The 16391-nt window shown below is 42.7% G+C and overlaps 1 protein-coding gene across 1 annotated transcript in view; it reads right to left on the reverse strand.

Annotated features, from left to right (window-relative positions):
• Positions 1-1157: 1157 nt before the first annotated feature.
• The window catches only part of prkaa2 (protein kinase, AMP-activated, alpha 2 catalytic subunit), a 31524-nt gene continuing 16290 nt past the window's right edge, over positions 1158-16391 (reverse strand). The window contains exons 5-10 of the mRNA XM_084067318.1: positions 14398-14485; positions 13683-13907; positions 10929-11091; positions 8660-8998; positions 7428-7554; positions 1158-5320 (exon numbers count right to left, since the gene is read on the reverse strand). Coding sequence (XP_083923444.1) covers positions 5067-5320; positions 7428-7554; positions 8660-8998; positions 10929-11091; positions 13683-13907; positions 14398-14485 — 1196 coding nt within the window. The 3' untranslated portion in view covers positions 1158-5066. The remainder of the gene's footprint in view (positions 5321-7427; positions 7555-8659; positions 8999-10928; positions 11092-13682; positions 13908-14397; positions 14486-16391) is intronic.

Below are 16391 nucleotides of genomic sequence, written 5' to 3' on the forward strand. Positions count from 1 at the left end.
ATTTCATTTCCATGTTCTGTGTTTGAGTGTTTATGACCCGATATGGGTTTTTAAATGTGGTTCACATACTGCGGTTAAGTCCACCTTTAAAAACTAAGTGACAGAGTGGACTAAACGGACAACAGCAGTGTCTGAACAGTGTAAACACAACAACCATCAATCACTACAGCTGAGCACTCCAAGCATTGTGTTTTGAATCGCTCTTTTCTGATTCGCTCTTTCAATCCCAGTCTGCCGACGTCAGAGAACAAAAAATACGATTTTATTGGCACTACAATTACAGCATAATTCTTAAGTCTTCTTAAACAGTCACTATCGTGGTCAAGCCAGTGAGCCCTTTATTAAATCCGTGACAAACAAGACGGATGCTACACCTTTCCGCACAACATCAAACTCACAAACTCAACACACACATAATAAGCACACTCAAACCACATGAACCCTAGCGTCCCTATTCACATGATAGATGAACGTTCGGCAAAAATAGGCAAATATCCGGCAAAAAAATAGGTCAACGTTCTGCAATTCAATCGGTTATTTTTGCTATTTGACAACATGTTTTTATATATATATATATATATGTATATAGGGTTTAAGTGGTTAAATAAGTGTTTTGCTTTTTTTTTAAGGCAACCTGGGAAATGTTTCTGTGGCTTATTCTGCCCTAAGGTCTACAGATACACACCATCTCACATCAAAGTCATGTCTTCATCTCCACCCTGTCATCCTCCCTTCTCTTGGCCTCACCGTAAGGGGGTCACAAATCCCAACATGAATCGAAGTCAAATCGAAACCGACGTTCAGTTCAGTGAATAGAAATGACACACAGGATCGCGATTCTCGTTATTTTCTTCTGTTAATCATGCATGCGCACGTCCAAGGGAATTTATAAATGTTATTATTCAAAAACGGAACAAAAAAAGGTTACTTATTGAGAAACAAGTGTTTTTCTTTACCAATCAAGACTCAATAGCTCTAAATGAATAATGATATAGCTGTCAGTGCTGGAAAAAAAGGGAAGTTTAAAAAATCAAATGAAATCATGACCGTAAAAATCTAAAGTCAAATCGAATCTTAGATTAGGCAAATTGTGACAGCCCTAGCTCATCGCTCTGTCTTCACACACACACACACACACACACACACACACACACACACACACACACACACACACACACACACACACACACACACACACACACACACACACACACACACACACACACACTAAACAGTTACCCTACGTGTTGCAAACAGTGTGAGGCTGCTTTGTTGAGCTCAGCTAGTTAGTTACCTTTAATATGATTGGTTTACTTAAGCTGTTACTGTGTGGATGTTGTCCTTCTTTGTTCCACTCCTGAACGAGCCAGGCAATAGCACTGTACTATACTGCAGTGTTGATTTTGACAGCTAATTTTGATTCAGTTTTAGTCATAGTCTTTTGAATAAAAATCCATTTAGTTTTAGTCATCTGAATTTTTTTCTAGTTTTAGTCGACTAAATATTATAAGATTTTAGTCGACTAAATCTACAGTTGATTTAGTCGACTAAAATGTATTTTGGCGGTGCCTTGATGGCGTCGTAATGGCTGATTTTACACTTGGTTGCATGCTGAAAATAGCCGATCTACAAGCCGATCTACAAGCACGACGCGTTGTGAGATCTGCTTGTAGATCTGCTATTTTCAGAGCGCAACACCCGAGCGCAACCAAGCATAAATTGACTTGTCTTTTAGTTCTACTGGATCTCTTCTCCACTAGTCTCTCTCTAACATTTTCGTCTAGTTTTTATTTGTTGACGAAATTGTCAGTATATTTAGTCTTAGTTTTAGTCTTAGTTTCAGTCATCACAGCTTAGTTAGTTTTTTCTTCGTTTTATTTCGTTTTCGTCAGTGAAAAAAGGTAGTCGACCAACATTTTTCGTCATAGTTTTTGTCGACAAAATCAACACTAATGTACTGTACTGCACTGTACTGTACCGCCATGCCTGTCCAGTCCGCCTGATGCTGCAGGCTGGCTGTGTGCTTTTTCTAATTGCATTCTTTACATGCATGGCTGAGCAGCATAATAACAACTCCCTGTGAGGGGCTAGACTGGGGTAGAAAGGGGTGTGTGAGTGTGTGTGTGTGTGTGTGTGTGTGTGTGTTTGTATTACCATACTTGTGCGGGCCAAACGTCCCCACAAGTATAGTAGAATTTGACAAACAGACATTCTGAGGACCATTTTCGTGGCCCTCACAAGAGGAAATGGTTGTTTCTATGGTCTTTTTTTTTTTAGAGAGAGTTCACTTTTTAGAGAGCTAACAACACGCCGAGTTGTGACCGTGTGGATCTGCTATTCTTCGGGCCTCACAAGTATAGTAATAAAAACATGTGTGTGTGTGTGTGTGTGCGCGTGTTCCAGTCCCGACAATATGAAATTATGGCGAGGAATTATGGTCCGAGCCTCTACAATCAGCCAAAAAACAAGGGCTTATTGAAGACGCCTACATGAACACGACATCAAAGCAACTCAACATGTGCGTAACACAATATGTACTTGAGCGCACAATGAGCTGGATTATGCAGTGGTATGCAGTTATTATGAGATGGTCTGTATCTGGGCTCTCTAAACCTAACATGCAGCAATAAAGACAGTGGGTAACCCTTTCCTTTAAACGTTGGGTCTATAATCACATTTATAATGCATTATAATGCACTTAAAAGGATTCATAACACTCAATATAAATGTTTATAATTATGCATAACAACCTGCATAACAAGGTTTATGAAGTATTGGAACAATACAACTACCATACTTACTTAGTCAATTATGTAAAGTGTATTTATGGATAAAGACACAATATGAAGCCTTATAAGCCTCATAATGCATTATAGACCAGACCTTTAAGTAAAGTGTTACAGAATAGTGTCGTTCGGCTCTCCTGGCGGCCCATCGTCTCACAACAAGCTCTTCAAAACAAATCAGGATAAAACTCCTTAATGTTGACACAGTGCATAAATAAATGTTCCTACAGTGCCTAAAACAACAACGAAAATCTCTTAAAAATAAATACAGATCTGATATATCTAAGATAATAGCAATCCTCTCTCTCTATATATATTATATATATACTGTATGAATAGACTCTTATTTGGTATGCCTTTTTGTCGACCTCTCTCAGCTACATAAAATGATCGTAATATAAATATATCATACATGGATAACAAAAGTGTCTTTTACAAAAGAAAGTAATAGAAAACCTGAAATTAAAATGTGTTGCATGTGTTCAAATGAGGACCTCTCCAGACACTGATCTAGGGTCAGTTTCCCCTCTCCCTATGTAACTCATCTTCACCCATTCAATTCACCCGGGCACCCAACGCATCGGTGTCATTTTAGATTTGAGCTATAATCATTATTGTTATGCATTGGCTATTTTTGAAAAATCTTGAACATTTGTGCAAATATATCTATCTATATATATATATATATTTGTTTTTTTAAACAACATTTTTAACTAAAATCTTTGCTTCTGAGGGTGGGGGGGTCCCTGGAACAACATATTTTGATAGATCAAAAACATATCATTGTGGGGGTCCTTGACAACAACAAGTTTGAGCACCACTGATATAGCAACAAATCGTTTAGTATGGTATAGTAACAATAGTATAGTATAGTAACAAATAGCTCATAGCTTGTATATCTGCTATTTTTGAATAGCCAAAGAAATCTTAAAATGACACACATGCGTCCCCGCCTTGAATGGGTTAATATAGACCTTTTAAGGGGGGGGGGGGTAAACTGGCCTGGGATCAGATCAGTGGCTGTGGGGGAAACCTCAGAAGGCTCTTTCCTGTCGCTACAACGTTTCGCTTTAATGTAGTGCCTGGTGACGTTTCAGCGGTCAGTCGGAAATCACGAAAGCACTGTGGGGGAGGGGGGGTGGGGGCGACAGTGAACTTGACCTTATCTGACCCTGTGTTCCAACAACTGTGAACTCTGACCTCGAAACCTTCTCCCCGCCCTTGGCCTTGGTCTAAGTTTCACGGTTTCTATTTCGTCTCTGTCGGGGTGGAAACCCCATATGTCCAAAAACGTGTGACTTTTCAGGATTCAAATTCAAAAGTAGCTAAAGTAGCCAAAGTAGCCAAAGTAGCCAAAGTAGCTAAAGTAGCTAAAGTGGCTTGTACATCTGCTACTTTTGATGCTTTTGTGTGACGTTGTATGATGATCAAGTATGGGAACAAGTTAGAAAATGGACATAAGAGGTTTCTCTGCGCGACAGTTTCTATTTGCAGGATCAGTTGCCGTACAGGCTGTGGACAGCTATCGTTACCGGTCTCTGACCCCTCAACAGACCTGTGTCAAAACAAACTCAAAAAAGCTATGATTCTGTCAGAACCCGAATGGCTTCCTCTCCTTATATATCTTCCTTTATCTGGGGGGGGGGGGGGGGGTTTCATCACATCCAGAAATCTCACAAGCTACAACATGTCCAAGCAATCCATGCAACTTCCAAACCTTTCAGAGTAGGAACAGAGAGATAAAGGAGAAGGAGCAATAAGGACAGGAGGCTGGCTCAAGACTTTTCCGAGATACGTAAAGTCATTGGTTCTCAAAGTGGGGCCCCCAGGGGTCCTTGGGGGGGTTCCAGGGGTTCCCCAGCAAAATGTGTTAATATAGCGTCACAATAATTTGAACCACCTTCGCCTTTTATACTTAGGCTATTCAAAAATAGCAGATCTACAAGCTCATGCCGCGCTACGAGCTTGTAGATCTGCTATTTTCTTTTTGCAAACCTTTTTTTTTGCAAACATTTGTAACTCAAATCTTTGCCTCTGGGGGGGTCCCTGGAACAAAATATTTTGAGATGGGGGTCCGCGCGGCCAAATACATATCATTTTGGGGGGTCCTTGACATGAAAAAGTTAGAGAACCACTGCATAAAGTCATCTGTGATTGGCTTGAATTCAGCCCCCCACTCCCCCCCGCCGCCAAGTGGCTTCCCCCCCGTGATTGGTGGAGAAAGCCAGCCGAGGAGGAGGAGGAGGGGCGGGGGGTGGGTCAAGTAAGATAAACCTGTCATCAGCGTGCCAGCGTGGTGATCAGACTGGCACACATCTCGAAGAAGTCCATAGTGTGGGACCCCTGGCGGGGGGCCAGCATGGGCGAGCTGCCCGACAGCGAGCCGGGGAGGGAGGAGCTGAGCGTGGGCAGGTCCACGAAGGCGGGGCTGGCCGAGTCGATGCTCAGCCGGGGTCTGAGGAGGCCGGCCGTGGAGCCCGACCTCTGCGGCGTGGACGACCCCGATTTGAAGCCCGCCGCCTCGATGATGTCGTCTAGGGGGGCAAAAACGAGGTTGGAGGAAGGAAGGAGGCATTCATGTAATCATCATTATTATTATTATATTCCATATAAGCCACCAGATGTGAAAAAAAGTGTCTGTCTGCAAAAAAAGTGTCTCACAAATTTTGTTTTGATTCTTGGGATCCCTCCCAATAAGCTCTATTCACAGCAGCCATATTGTGAAGACATTCACAGGTGTTACCAATGACACTAATGAAGGCTCTGTTCCATTCTGGTCAAACAGAGTCAGGGTGCTGATATTGTGCATGTTGGCTCACTGGAAACTCTGCAACACCAGTGGGTCTAAGATGTGGGTCCAGGGACCCTCATGGTTCCTTAAGGGGTTTCCAAATGGCCCCTTACGGGTGTGTAACTCTGAGAGTGTACAAATGGAACCAAATGGACCCGTAAGGGTCCATTTGGTTCCATTTGTACACTCTCAAGAGTTATGGGGGTCGTGGAAATTTAAAAATCTGAGAACCACTGTGCTACACTAAATGGAACAGAGCCTTCATTAGTATCATTGGTAACACCTGTGAAGGAAGTGATAATATGGCTGCTGTGCATAGAGCCTCTTGACATTTGGCACGTTCCAACAGGGTCTAAAAAAAGACACCCCAAAATCTGGGACCATTTGGTCTATCGCTCCCTCAGTTATGCCCTGGACAGGGATTCGCAGACAGACACTTTTTTTTTGCGGACAGAGATCTGGTGGCTTATAGTATGATGATGATTATGCCATTATGCTCTGCCTCATTTGTAAGGATACATTCTATCTATCTATCTATACCGTGGCAGCTTTAGTTAGGAACGTTTCTTATTAGTAAAGAAATGTAATTTGGCGGTGTGCCTCCTATTTCCATGGTAAGCCAAGCCTCTCACACATGGTCTGTGTACTGGCATCAATGGACCAACATTGACGTTGTTTGTTGACTGACACCAACCAACAACACTGATGGGCCTTTTGTTGTCGTTTTATTTGGAAGAAGATGAAGCTGAGGCTAAGGAAGGGGCAGCGGTCGGTGGCCTAAAGGTTAGAGGAGTGTACTTGTTGCCGGAAGGTTCCCCGTTCGATTCTCGACACCCAAGTGCCCTTGAGCAAGGCACTGAACGGAGCTGCTCATCCAGTGGCCAACAGTATAAGACTGTGGTTGTACTGGTCAGCTCCCAGTTTTTGTGTGTGTGCAGGGTGTTGCTGAAAATGAGCACTTGTGCTCAGCTACTACCCTGGGTAAATAAACAAAAATATATATATATACATAATAAATATATTTTTTTTAATTCGATACACTATTGAAGTAACCGCATGCGAGGCTTGCCGACCTCGCTGCACGGCCTTATGGGATATCCTATGCACCCAAGGAACCGTTTGATGTTTCTTTGAAATGTCCCCAAATCAAGGACCCTAACTAGGATGCATTCTATGCTCCCTACTGTAATGAGGACACCCTGAGTAAAAAAAACGAAATATTCAACCTACCAAGGAACAGCCATACATTTGTTGTTCTAACTGGGTTAACGGAAAGACATGTGATAGATCTGGATTTTGTACTTTTCCATTTGCATGTCTGAAGAGTTATTATAGAATCATCTCATCCTTGTTAGAAAATGTATTTTAGCTCATCAAATTTGTACACTGTCACGTATAATCAAATTGGCCTTCACCTACATTTATGTGCTAACATAAGATAAGAGATGGTGTATGTGGCTCAGAGATAAAATATGCCAGAAGTTACTGTTCCGACGCCTCTGTATCTGCTGTCTGGTGAGCCGACTGTGTGCGTACTCAGCTGGAGATGTCCTTTGTCACCAACTGAACTCCTGTGATCCTACGTACCGAAAAAACACGGTGAAGCAGCATTCTGCTTCTACGGGCCGACTGCTTGGAATAAACTCCCAGTACACCTCAGACAGGCCCCCTCTGTAGATAGCTTTAAAGCACAGCTCAAGACTTATTTCTTCACTCTTGCTTTTAGTTGATCTTTTTTCCTATATCGCTGTGTTGTTATTTATGTCTTCACTGTATGTTTGCTTGATTCAATGCCTTTTTGTTTTTGGTCACTATTTTAATGCGTTGTTTACATAATACCGGCGTCATACCGTCGATGCTCTTGAAGTCGAGGAGGTAGGATCTGTTGTCCACCTGGTACAGCTGCAGGCTCATCTTCACCAGGTTGCCCGTCACCGGGTTCTTCCTCCGCACGCGCAGGTGGTACGGGTTCACCACCTATAGAGAAACAACAACAAATAGAAATATTCATACTGTACGTGTACACGTGTGTGCGTGTGTGTGTGTGTGTGTGTGTGTGTGTGTGTGTGTGTGTGTGTGTGTGTGTGTGTGTGTGTGTGTGTGTGTGTGTGTGTGTGTGTGTGTGTGTGTGTGTGTGTGTGTGTGTGTGTGTGTGTGCCTGGCCACGTGAGACTACCCATGATGTGCTACAACTCAAAACAAGGACATAAAAAATGGGTAAAAACTCTACATTATGGGGACATAGAGCACCGAAGTCTGACGTAATTTACGCATCCTACATGGGTCGTGTTTTTCCCCCCCTCATTCTGAATTTCCATAGACGTGTTTAATATCGTGTCAAATAAGAACTGGGTTCCAAAAATAAACAAATGACCCTAGCGGTTTGACTCTTATGGATATGAAGCATCAACTGACGGTGAGAAAATGCTAGTGTTACTTCCGCCAAATTAGTTACATTTTCGCCAGAAACAGACTGTATCAAATATGAGTGACTGACTATCATAAACCATACAGAGCCTCCTCCCTGACAATATCGCAGAGACAGTTTGTTTATTTTTGGACCACAATTCTTATATGAGACGATTCTAAGATGACCCAATGCTATTCTCCATAGAGAAATTACTTTACGACCCAGGGGATGAACGAGTGACGTCAGGACGTCTGTACTCTATTGTTTAGGTCAATAAATCATAACGTGGAGGGTCACGCTCAGAAATAAAAGTCCAAGTGTGTCGTTCAGTATGCCTCAAGATGACAAAGAACACAGACATTTCGGCTATCCAGCTTTCATCAGTGACATTTGTTATGTCCCCATGAGGAAAGAGATCAATTTAAAAATAAAATGGTTAAAAAAATAGCCTTTTTTTAATGAAAAATTGATTCTCCATGGGAATCTACAAACGTATCTATACGATTCCCTCCGGACATCCTGGCCGGTAAAAAGAAAACACTGCCACAAGTGCTCTCTCTCTCTCAGATCACACAGATCACGGTGGCTTCCTGATCTGATTCCTGACACGTTCTGAACGGGGCTCCCGACAGATTCAGTAGCGCAGCTCTGAATCTGTTCTTGAGAGATTACCTTCCAGTCAAAGCTGAGCTGTCTCATGGCCCGGTACACTTCGGCCATGATGTCGTAGGGTCTGCTCTGGCTGCGGATGCCGAGGTGCCACTTGGCCTTCTTCACCGCCAGGGGCTTGGGCCGGGTGGTGTTGAGGGCGTCCAGAGGGCAGCGGGCCTTGGGGCTGTCGGCCAGGAGCGGCGGCATCCTCTCCGGGTGGGGCTTGACCCCGGGGGGCAGGGGCATGCCCTCCTCCATGAAGGAGCCCTGGGGAGGGCTGGAGGCCAGGTAGAACTCGCTGGCCTGCGTCATGATGCGCCGGTTGTCTATGATCAGGTGGTAGGCCACCGCAAGCTGGTCCTGGAGAGAGAATAGAAGACAGGTGCCAAGTAAAAGGTAAACACAGATTTAAATGGTCCTCGACAAAAATGTAAGCACATTTCTAGTACACTCATGACTGGGGTTTTTCTAGCAATGTGTCGTGTCAGTAAAGTGTTAATCTTGTATAGTTAGACACATTGCCGAGCTCCGCCTACACACAGAAAAATAAAAGGTGCCAACTGGAACCAAAACTGGTTCTTCAGAGTGATGCCATAGAACAGAGCTACTCAACTTAAGATGGCTCAGGGGCCACTCAGCAAAATACCAAAAGTCCAAGGGGCCGCAAGCTAAAAATGACGGTCCTATTTTGGATTTTTCAATTTTGTAACACACACTACACATTGTTATTGTTATAAGAAAATGTACATTTTGACATCATATTCTTTTCACTGTACCTGTTTATTTTGTGTGTATGTCCAGTGGCATCAGTTCAGCAAAAGCTAAGGTATGGCAAGGTTAGGGTTGCCAACTCCCAGAGATTGAAATAAGGGACACCTATCCTGGGCGCGTGGCCGAAAAGATTTGGGGGTCATACCCCCCAAAAAAACTGAAATGAAAACTATGCATTATTCCTGTAACAATTGACGCACCTGTATGTATGTCTGTCTGTTTGTTTTTGAAAAAAAAAAAATTGCAACCCATATATTTGAACGGAAATGTATATTTTTATCCTGTGCTTAAAAATAAAAAAAATAAAAACTTTTTTTTTTTTTTGGTTTGACCATGAGGGGCCGCAGAGACGCTGCGTTGGGGCCGCATGCAGCCCGCGGGTTGAGTAGCGCTGCCATAGAAGAACCAGAAAGATCCATTCAGACCAAGGTTCCATTCCATTTCATTGAATGGTCCTACAAGTAACTCTTAACCACTTAAACCCTACAAGCTACAACAAATCTCTTCGTCGAAGATAGCCGATCTACCAACTCACAATGTGACACATTGTGAGCTTGTCCATCTTTAGCAGGTGATGGTCATGGAACCATACAGCCTTTTTCTGTGTGTACAGTAACAATATGCCTGTTGACATGTAAATCCAGTGTTGTTACTAGAACAGTGGAGAAAGCGGCAGCTAAGAGAGAGACCTACACCCAGAACTTTGGAAACCAATCCCGATTCCCGATACCGTCCCGATATGAAGGACCGCCCCCAAAATTTTTGCGTTGGTTCTGCAATACTGTTATTTGTTTGGAACCTGCCCCTACACCGATATCCGATATGTCTGGTTATGCAAGACTAATATAGTCAACCCTTTCAAAAGGCACACCTCTCTTTGAGTGTTAAACTATACTAGTCCATACCCGTGGGGGCGCACATGATCTGGCAACCCGGGAGGCAGTTCGTCCTATAGCTGCCGGGGCCATCCCAGAGCTGGGCAGCCGTAACCATGGCGACATTCTTTTACACAAAAACGCTAATAAACAGCTGAGATTTGGTGAAATCGAAAAACGGGCTTCGGTGTTCCGTGCACATGGTAATGGTCAATGGCTATATATTTTCATATATATAAGAAATAGGCAAAAAATAACCTTGTTTCCCTTTAAGTACATTTTTGAAGCATTTGTTTTCGTTTTTTGAAAACTGATGACTTTCACTTTTCACTCCACTACATTTCTGGGAGGGGACTCTTCGGACCGAAATGTACAAAAAATATGATATGAATTAACGACTTAAACCCTATTTCAAATGTAGAGAAAACAGCCGGACTACACGCTCACAATGCGTGGCAGCGTGACGCGTTGTGAGCTTGCAGATCTGCTATGTTCACTATTTGTAAGAATTTGTGAGAATTTGTGAGAATGTACTTTGTAATTTGTACTTTTGCATTATTGAGTATTTACTTGAGTATATATACTTTGTCCACCCACCACTGCCCGACAAACAACCGTACATGTGGGCGTTGAGGCGAGCCTACCTGTGGGTCTCCGCTGTACAGGCTGGTCATGACCTCAGACTCGGTGCACTCAAACTTCTCACACACCTCCCTGACGGCCTCCTCGTCCAGGACCGTGGCGTCGTAAGACGGGTCCTCGGGGAACAGGTAGCCGGGCAGGTCCTGCTTGAACCACTCATGCTCCCTGACAGAGAACGCCACAGGACAGTCAGCCATGTTATAATATTGTATATCGTCGCTGTGCTGTCGGGCAGAAACCTCTTACGTAATCTGACTCTGACGGCCTCTGGCTGAAGGCCTACAGTATATAGACGGTTGGATACAAAATATGTATTTTCTCATTTTTATTTCTATTCATCGCTCTCAATAGTGGAACTGTCCCTAACTTGACCTGAAAGGAACAACATATTTTGACAAAAAGTTAAAACTGTTTGGTTTGTCTGTCCGTTTGTTTGTCTGTCTTGTGTCTTTTTCTTTACTGTCAAGTGATTATTATTATTATTTATTCATTTTTTGTCTTGTCATTTGTCTTGTTATGACCTTGGTGGGAGGGTGGGGGATTGGGGAAATAAGATGTTGTTAAGATGTCGGACTTGTACATAATGCAATGTGCTTGTATTTTATATGCAACATATGGAAAAATTAAAATAAAGTGTTTTTTAAAAAAAAAGAAACCTCTTACGTATCTCCATATAGAGTGGAAACCTCATTATGTCCAAAATTGTTACTTTTCAGGATTAAAAAAGATAGCAGATCTACAAGCTCAAAGTGGATCTGCTGCGTTTGATGCTTTTGTGTGACGCTGTAGTATTCATAACCAAAAACACGCCCTCACGCCCCGATATCAAATAGGCCATCGCATATCGTCTCTGTCGGGTGGAAACCTTATATGTCCAAGACTTTTCAGGATCCAAATCCAAGCAAAAGTAGCAGATCTACAAGCTCGAAACGCTGCGGATCTGCTACTTTTGATGCATTTGTGTGACACTGTAGTATGATCAAGTAGGGCGTTCATTTACGAAAAAACACAAAAAGTTAGAATATGGAGATAAGAAGTTTCTGCCCGACAACAACGATATTTCTGACAAGTGCATGTGTAAATATTGTGAATGTTTGAGATTAAGTACAATGCACCAACCTCAGCGAGTCAAACCCTTGTATGTGAAAAATACTCTTGCCATAAATAAATGATTCTGATTCCATTATTGTAAGCTACTAAATAGCATTGCAGCAGAATTGGACATTTGGTCTATAATGACTGATTATACAGGCCCACAGTCTGTTCTTCTTCAATACAGTAAGTGGTTTGGCAACAGTGTTGACAGCAGAGCAGGGAGAACAACAGATTGCAGGCAGGTGTTGATTAATTTCCTCTATTTTAGTCATCACTCTAAAATCATTTCAAATAAAACAAAGCATCTTTATTTTTTTCATACTTTCATCCTTCATTAACCCATTAAGACCTGGAACACATCTGTGTAATATTTTGATTTGAGCTAAAAAGCATTATTTTACACTTTGGCTATTCAAAAATAGCACCGAGTGCCGCACTATGAGCTTGTAGATCTGCTATTTTTGAAAAATCATGAAAATGTGTGCAAATCTTTGAATTATATATTTTTAAAGAGAACATTTGTAACTCAAATATTTGCTTCTGTGGGTCGCTGGAACTAAATATTTTGACATGGGGGTCGGCGGCCAAATACATATAATTTTGGGGGTCCTTGACATGAAAAGGTTTGAGCACCACTGACATAGATACGTTTTTCAGAAAACTGTTGGGATTTAAAAGACAGAAGAATCGGCTTCAGGTCGTAATGGGTTAAATGTGTCATTTATCTTCACAACAACTTAGAAGAATAATTGAATTCATTTCAGGACAATCTAATGGATTATGTTCTAGAGGTGTTCATCACTGTGTAAAAACCTCTCATCTTATGTTTATACTCTGTAGAAATGTTAAAGATAGATAAGAAAAATAGTAGTATGTTTGTAAGTAAAGTTAGTAAAGCATTTGCAATAATTTGCTGAGAACATAGCATTGCATAGACAAATGTGTTTGTACTAGATGTTACAAATGCAAATATGTATAATGACAAATTAGATAATTAGATTCTATTGAAGATTTATATTCATAAATGCACAGATTTTAGCAAGAAGTGCCACTTAAAAACTAGACGTCATTGACTGGGGTCCGCTAAGGGTCTATCCTTAAGCCAATCTAGGCTAATTTCGCCAAATGTTGGCTCCATGAATAGGGCCGTTCCCACTACGCACTATAACGATAACTATATTGTTCACCATTTTTTGTATATAGTCGGTGTGAACTTGACTTAGAACGATTTTTAAAACTGTATTTTTATATTTATAGTTGTAGCGCTCAGTGTAAATGGCCCATAAAGGGGTAGCTCACCCCAAAAAATAGTTTTTTTTCCTATCTATTAGTCACCCCATGGAGACTTGAATTCATGGATATTTTTCAGTTTTTGTCGCATTCCTAAGCCAATCATTTGATGACCAGCGGTTGACAGGTGGCCAGCGGTTCCGGTAGGAGACACAAAGGAGACTTTTTGTGTCTCCTACCGGAACCGCTGCCGGTCATCAGAATTATTGGCTTAGGAATGCGACAAAAACAAAGAAATATCCATGAATTCAAGTCTCCATGGGGTGACTAATAGTAATCATTTTTGGGGGTGAACTATCCATTTAAGGATGCTAGGGTTCATGTGGTTGAAGACCACTGCACTGGGGGGTCCAGCGAAGGCGAGTCAGTACCTGATATCTTTGATGGTGGCCCTCTTCAGAGGGTCCACCTGCATCATGAGCATCAGCAGCGAGGCCACGGAGCGGGTGAGGTACTCGGGGATGTAGAACACCCCTCCCCTGATCTTCTTGAACAGCGTGGGGACGTGCTCGTCGTCGAAAGGCAGCGTGCCGCACAGCAGGGCGTAGAGGATCACCCCGCAGCTCCAGATGTCCACCTCTGGACCTGCATACAGCCTGGCAAGCAGGACAGCAAAGGGCCACACACAAAAACACACAGAATTGACTATTTTACAATGTTAGGCATTTAGCAGACCAGAATTACTATAAAGCATCATATGGTCTCTGTCGGGTGGAAACCTCATATGTCCAAAACCGTTACTTTTCAGGATTCAAATTCAAAAACATCAAAAGTAGCAGATCTACAAGCTCGAAACACGCCGCATTTCGAGCTTGCAGATCTGCTACTTTTGATGCTTTTGTATAGCGCTGTAGGATGATCAAGTAGGACATTCATTTACGAAAAAACACAAAAAGTTAAAATATGAGCCAAGAGTTTTCTGCCCGAAAACAGCGATATATTATATACACAAACTGACGGACAGACAGACACACACACACACACACATGCACCTGCTACAAACATGCTGCTACAGGCACCCATATATACTGTATATTCATAACTACATACTACTGCACACACACAAACACACACACACACACACACCTTCCCGAGATGACCTCCGGAGCAGCGTAGTTGGGCGATCCACAACTCGTCCTTAGAAACTCCCCGTCTGACATCATATTTGACAGCCCTGTAGGCGGCCAATCACAAGACAGAAGGCCCACGTAAACAAAACACACACCTACATCCATCCCACGATCAGGGCTTATCCTCAAGACATTTGCTACAGTACATGGTGTTATATTATCATTACAAGCATTCTTTTCCACAAAAGTAAGGTACAGTGACAAGTTACAGACTGAAAGTACAGTATAGGGTGTACGCTGCATTCACACTGGCAGCTACAAAAGATTGTAAATTAACGGCATACTTGATCACACTAGTGATGTGTCGTTCATGATCGATTCGTTCAAAAGAACTAGTTCATTTGCCGTGAACGCGAACAAGCTCGTTCACTTTCTGAAACTGTTAAGTTCACGCGCAACGTGGAAAAAAAAACGCTCCCGCGATGGCGTTTTACACACATTATGAAAACATACATTAACCACTTAGCCCTATTTTATACCTAGGCTATTTGGAAACAGCAGATCTACAAGCTCACAACGCGTCGCATCGCGACGCGTTGTGAGCTTGTAGATCTGCTATTTTCAAATATGTTAGTACTTTTACTTTTGGTACTTTAAGTGTATATTTTGATGCCAATACTTTTGTACTTTTACTCGAGTAAATTTTGAACGCTAGAAAATAGCGTTACTGAACGTGAACGTGAACGAATCATTTGAACGAATCATTGCCGTGAACGTGAAAAAAATCGTTCGTTCACTAAAATTAACCTTTTTTCCCACCACTAGATCACACTACAATGCATCGAAAGTAGCATCGAAAGTAGCAGATCTACAAGCTTGAAATGCGCCGCAGAGCCACGTGTTTTACGCTTGTAGATCTGCTGCTTTTGCCGTTTTTGAATTTGAATCCTGGAAGCTAACAGTTTTGGACGCTGTATCGCTATTGGTGTTTCGATCAACATGCTCGTTGACGTCAAGTTGCGTCCGACAAGCGAGAAAAATATAAAGAAAAAACAAAGTCTGGGGTTAAAAAGAACACGGAACTGGCTGACGGAAATAAGTGTTAAATAACACTTTGAGGTTTTGTAGCAGCTACTAACATCGGGTGTCGCTTTGTCTCTGGCTCTGTCTCTGGCTTCCCTTGAAAATCAATGGTAAACATGTAGTGTTGTTGGTAGGAATAAATACAGAAGCAACCCGGGAGGAAGTGGACTAAGAAAGGGGAGGAGACAAAACAAGTTCCTTTTTCTATACAAAAAAGGACGTGGTGCCCCCACAGAGGCATACACCAAGGAAAAACGCAATATTTTTTTCCCTTTTTTTTTTTACCGAATGGGTTCCCAGATTGCACTGGCAGACAAAGCTACACAGCATATTTGTAGCTTTGAAGCTCAAGTTGACACCAGCACAACTTTTTTTGTAGCTTTGTAGCTGTTGCACAGCTGTAGCTTTTGTGGCAGCTACAAACATCGGATGTATCTATGCATCTTCATGTCGCTGGCTTCTGTTAAAAAAAGAACGGTAGCCTGTACTAGCTTCGTAGCCGCCGGTGTGTGTGTGTGTGTGTGTGTGTGTGTGTGTGTGTGTGTGTGTGTGTGTGTGTGTGTGTGTGTGTGTGTGTGTGTGTGTGTGTGAACGCAGCATGAGAGAGAGAGAGTTCACAAGCCTGTGTAGGCCCCCACACACACTGATACCTTTATCCCTGCTTGACGAGCCAAGCCTGTAAGCCCCGAGCACACGGCCGATCTAATTGGATGAACCTGCCTCCGCCTGCCACCGAAAGGCTAAACGCCAGACCGCCATGTCCATCCAGCAGCACTGACCTTACCCCTTTATCTCCTGTAACTCCTCGTTCCCCCTTCCCCTCCCTATGCTCTCTCACGCTGTGTACCGGCGGCCTTAGCTCTTTAGTCATAACATTTCTCCCCGCTGTGCCCCCCCCCTCCTCCTCCTCCTCTCCCTGATGATCAG

The sequence above is a fragment of the Gymnoscopelus microlampas genome (assembly GCF_963454915.1).
Source record: "Gymnoscopelus microlampas genome assembly, chromosome: 9".
NCBI lineage: Eukaryota > Metazoa > Chordata > Actinopteri > Myctophiformes > Myctophidae > Gymnoscopelus > Gymnoscopelus microlampas.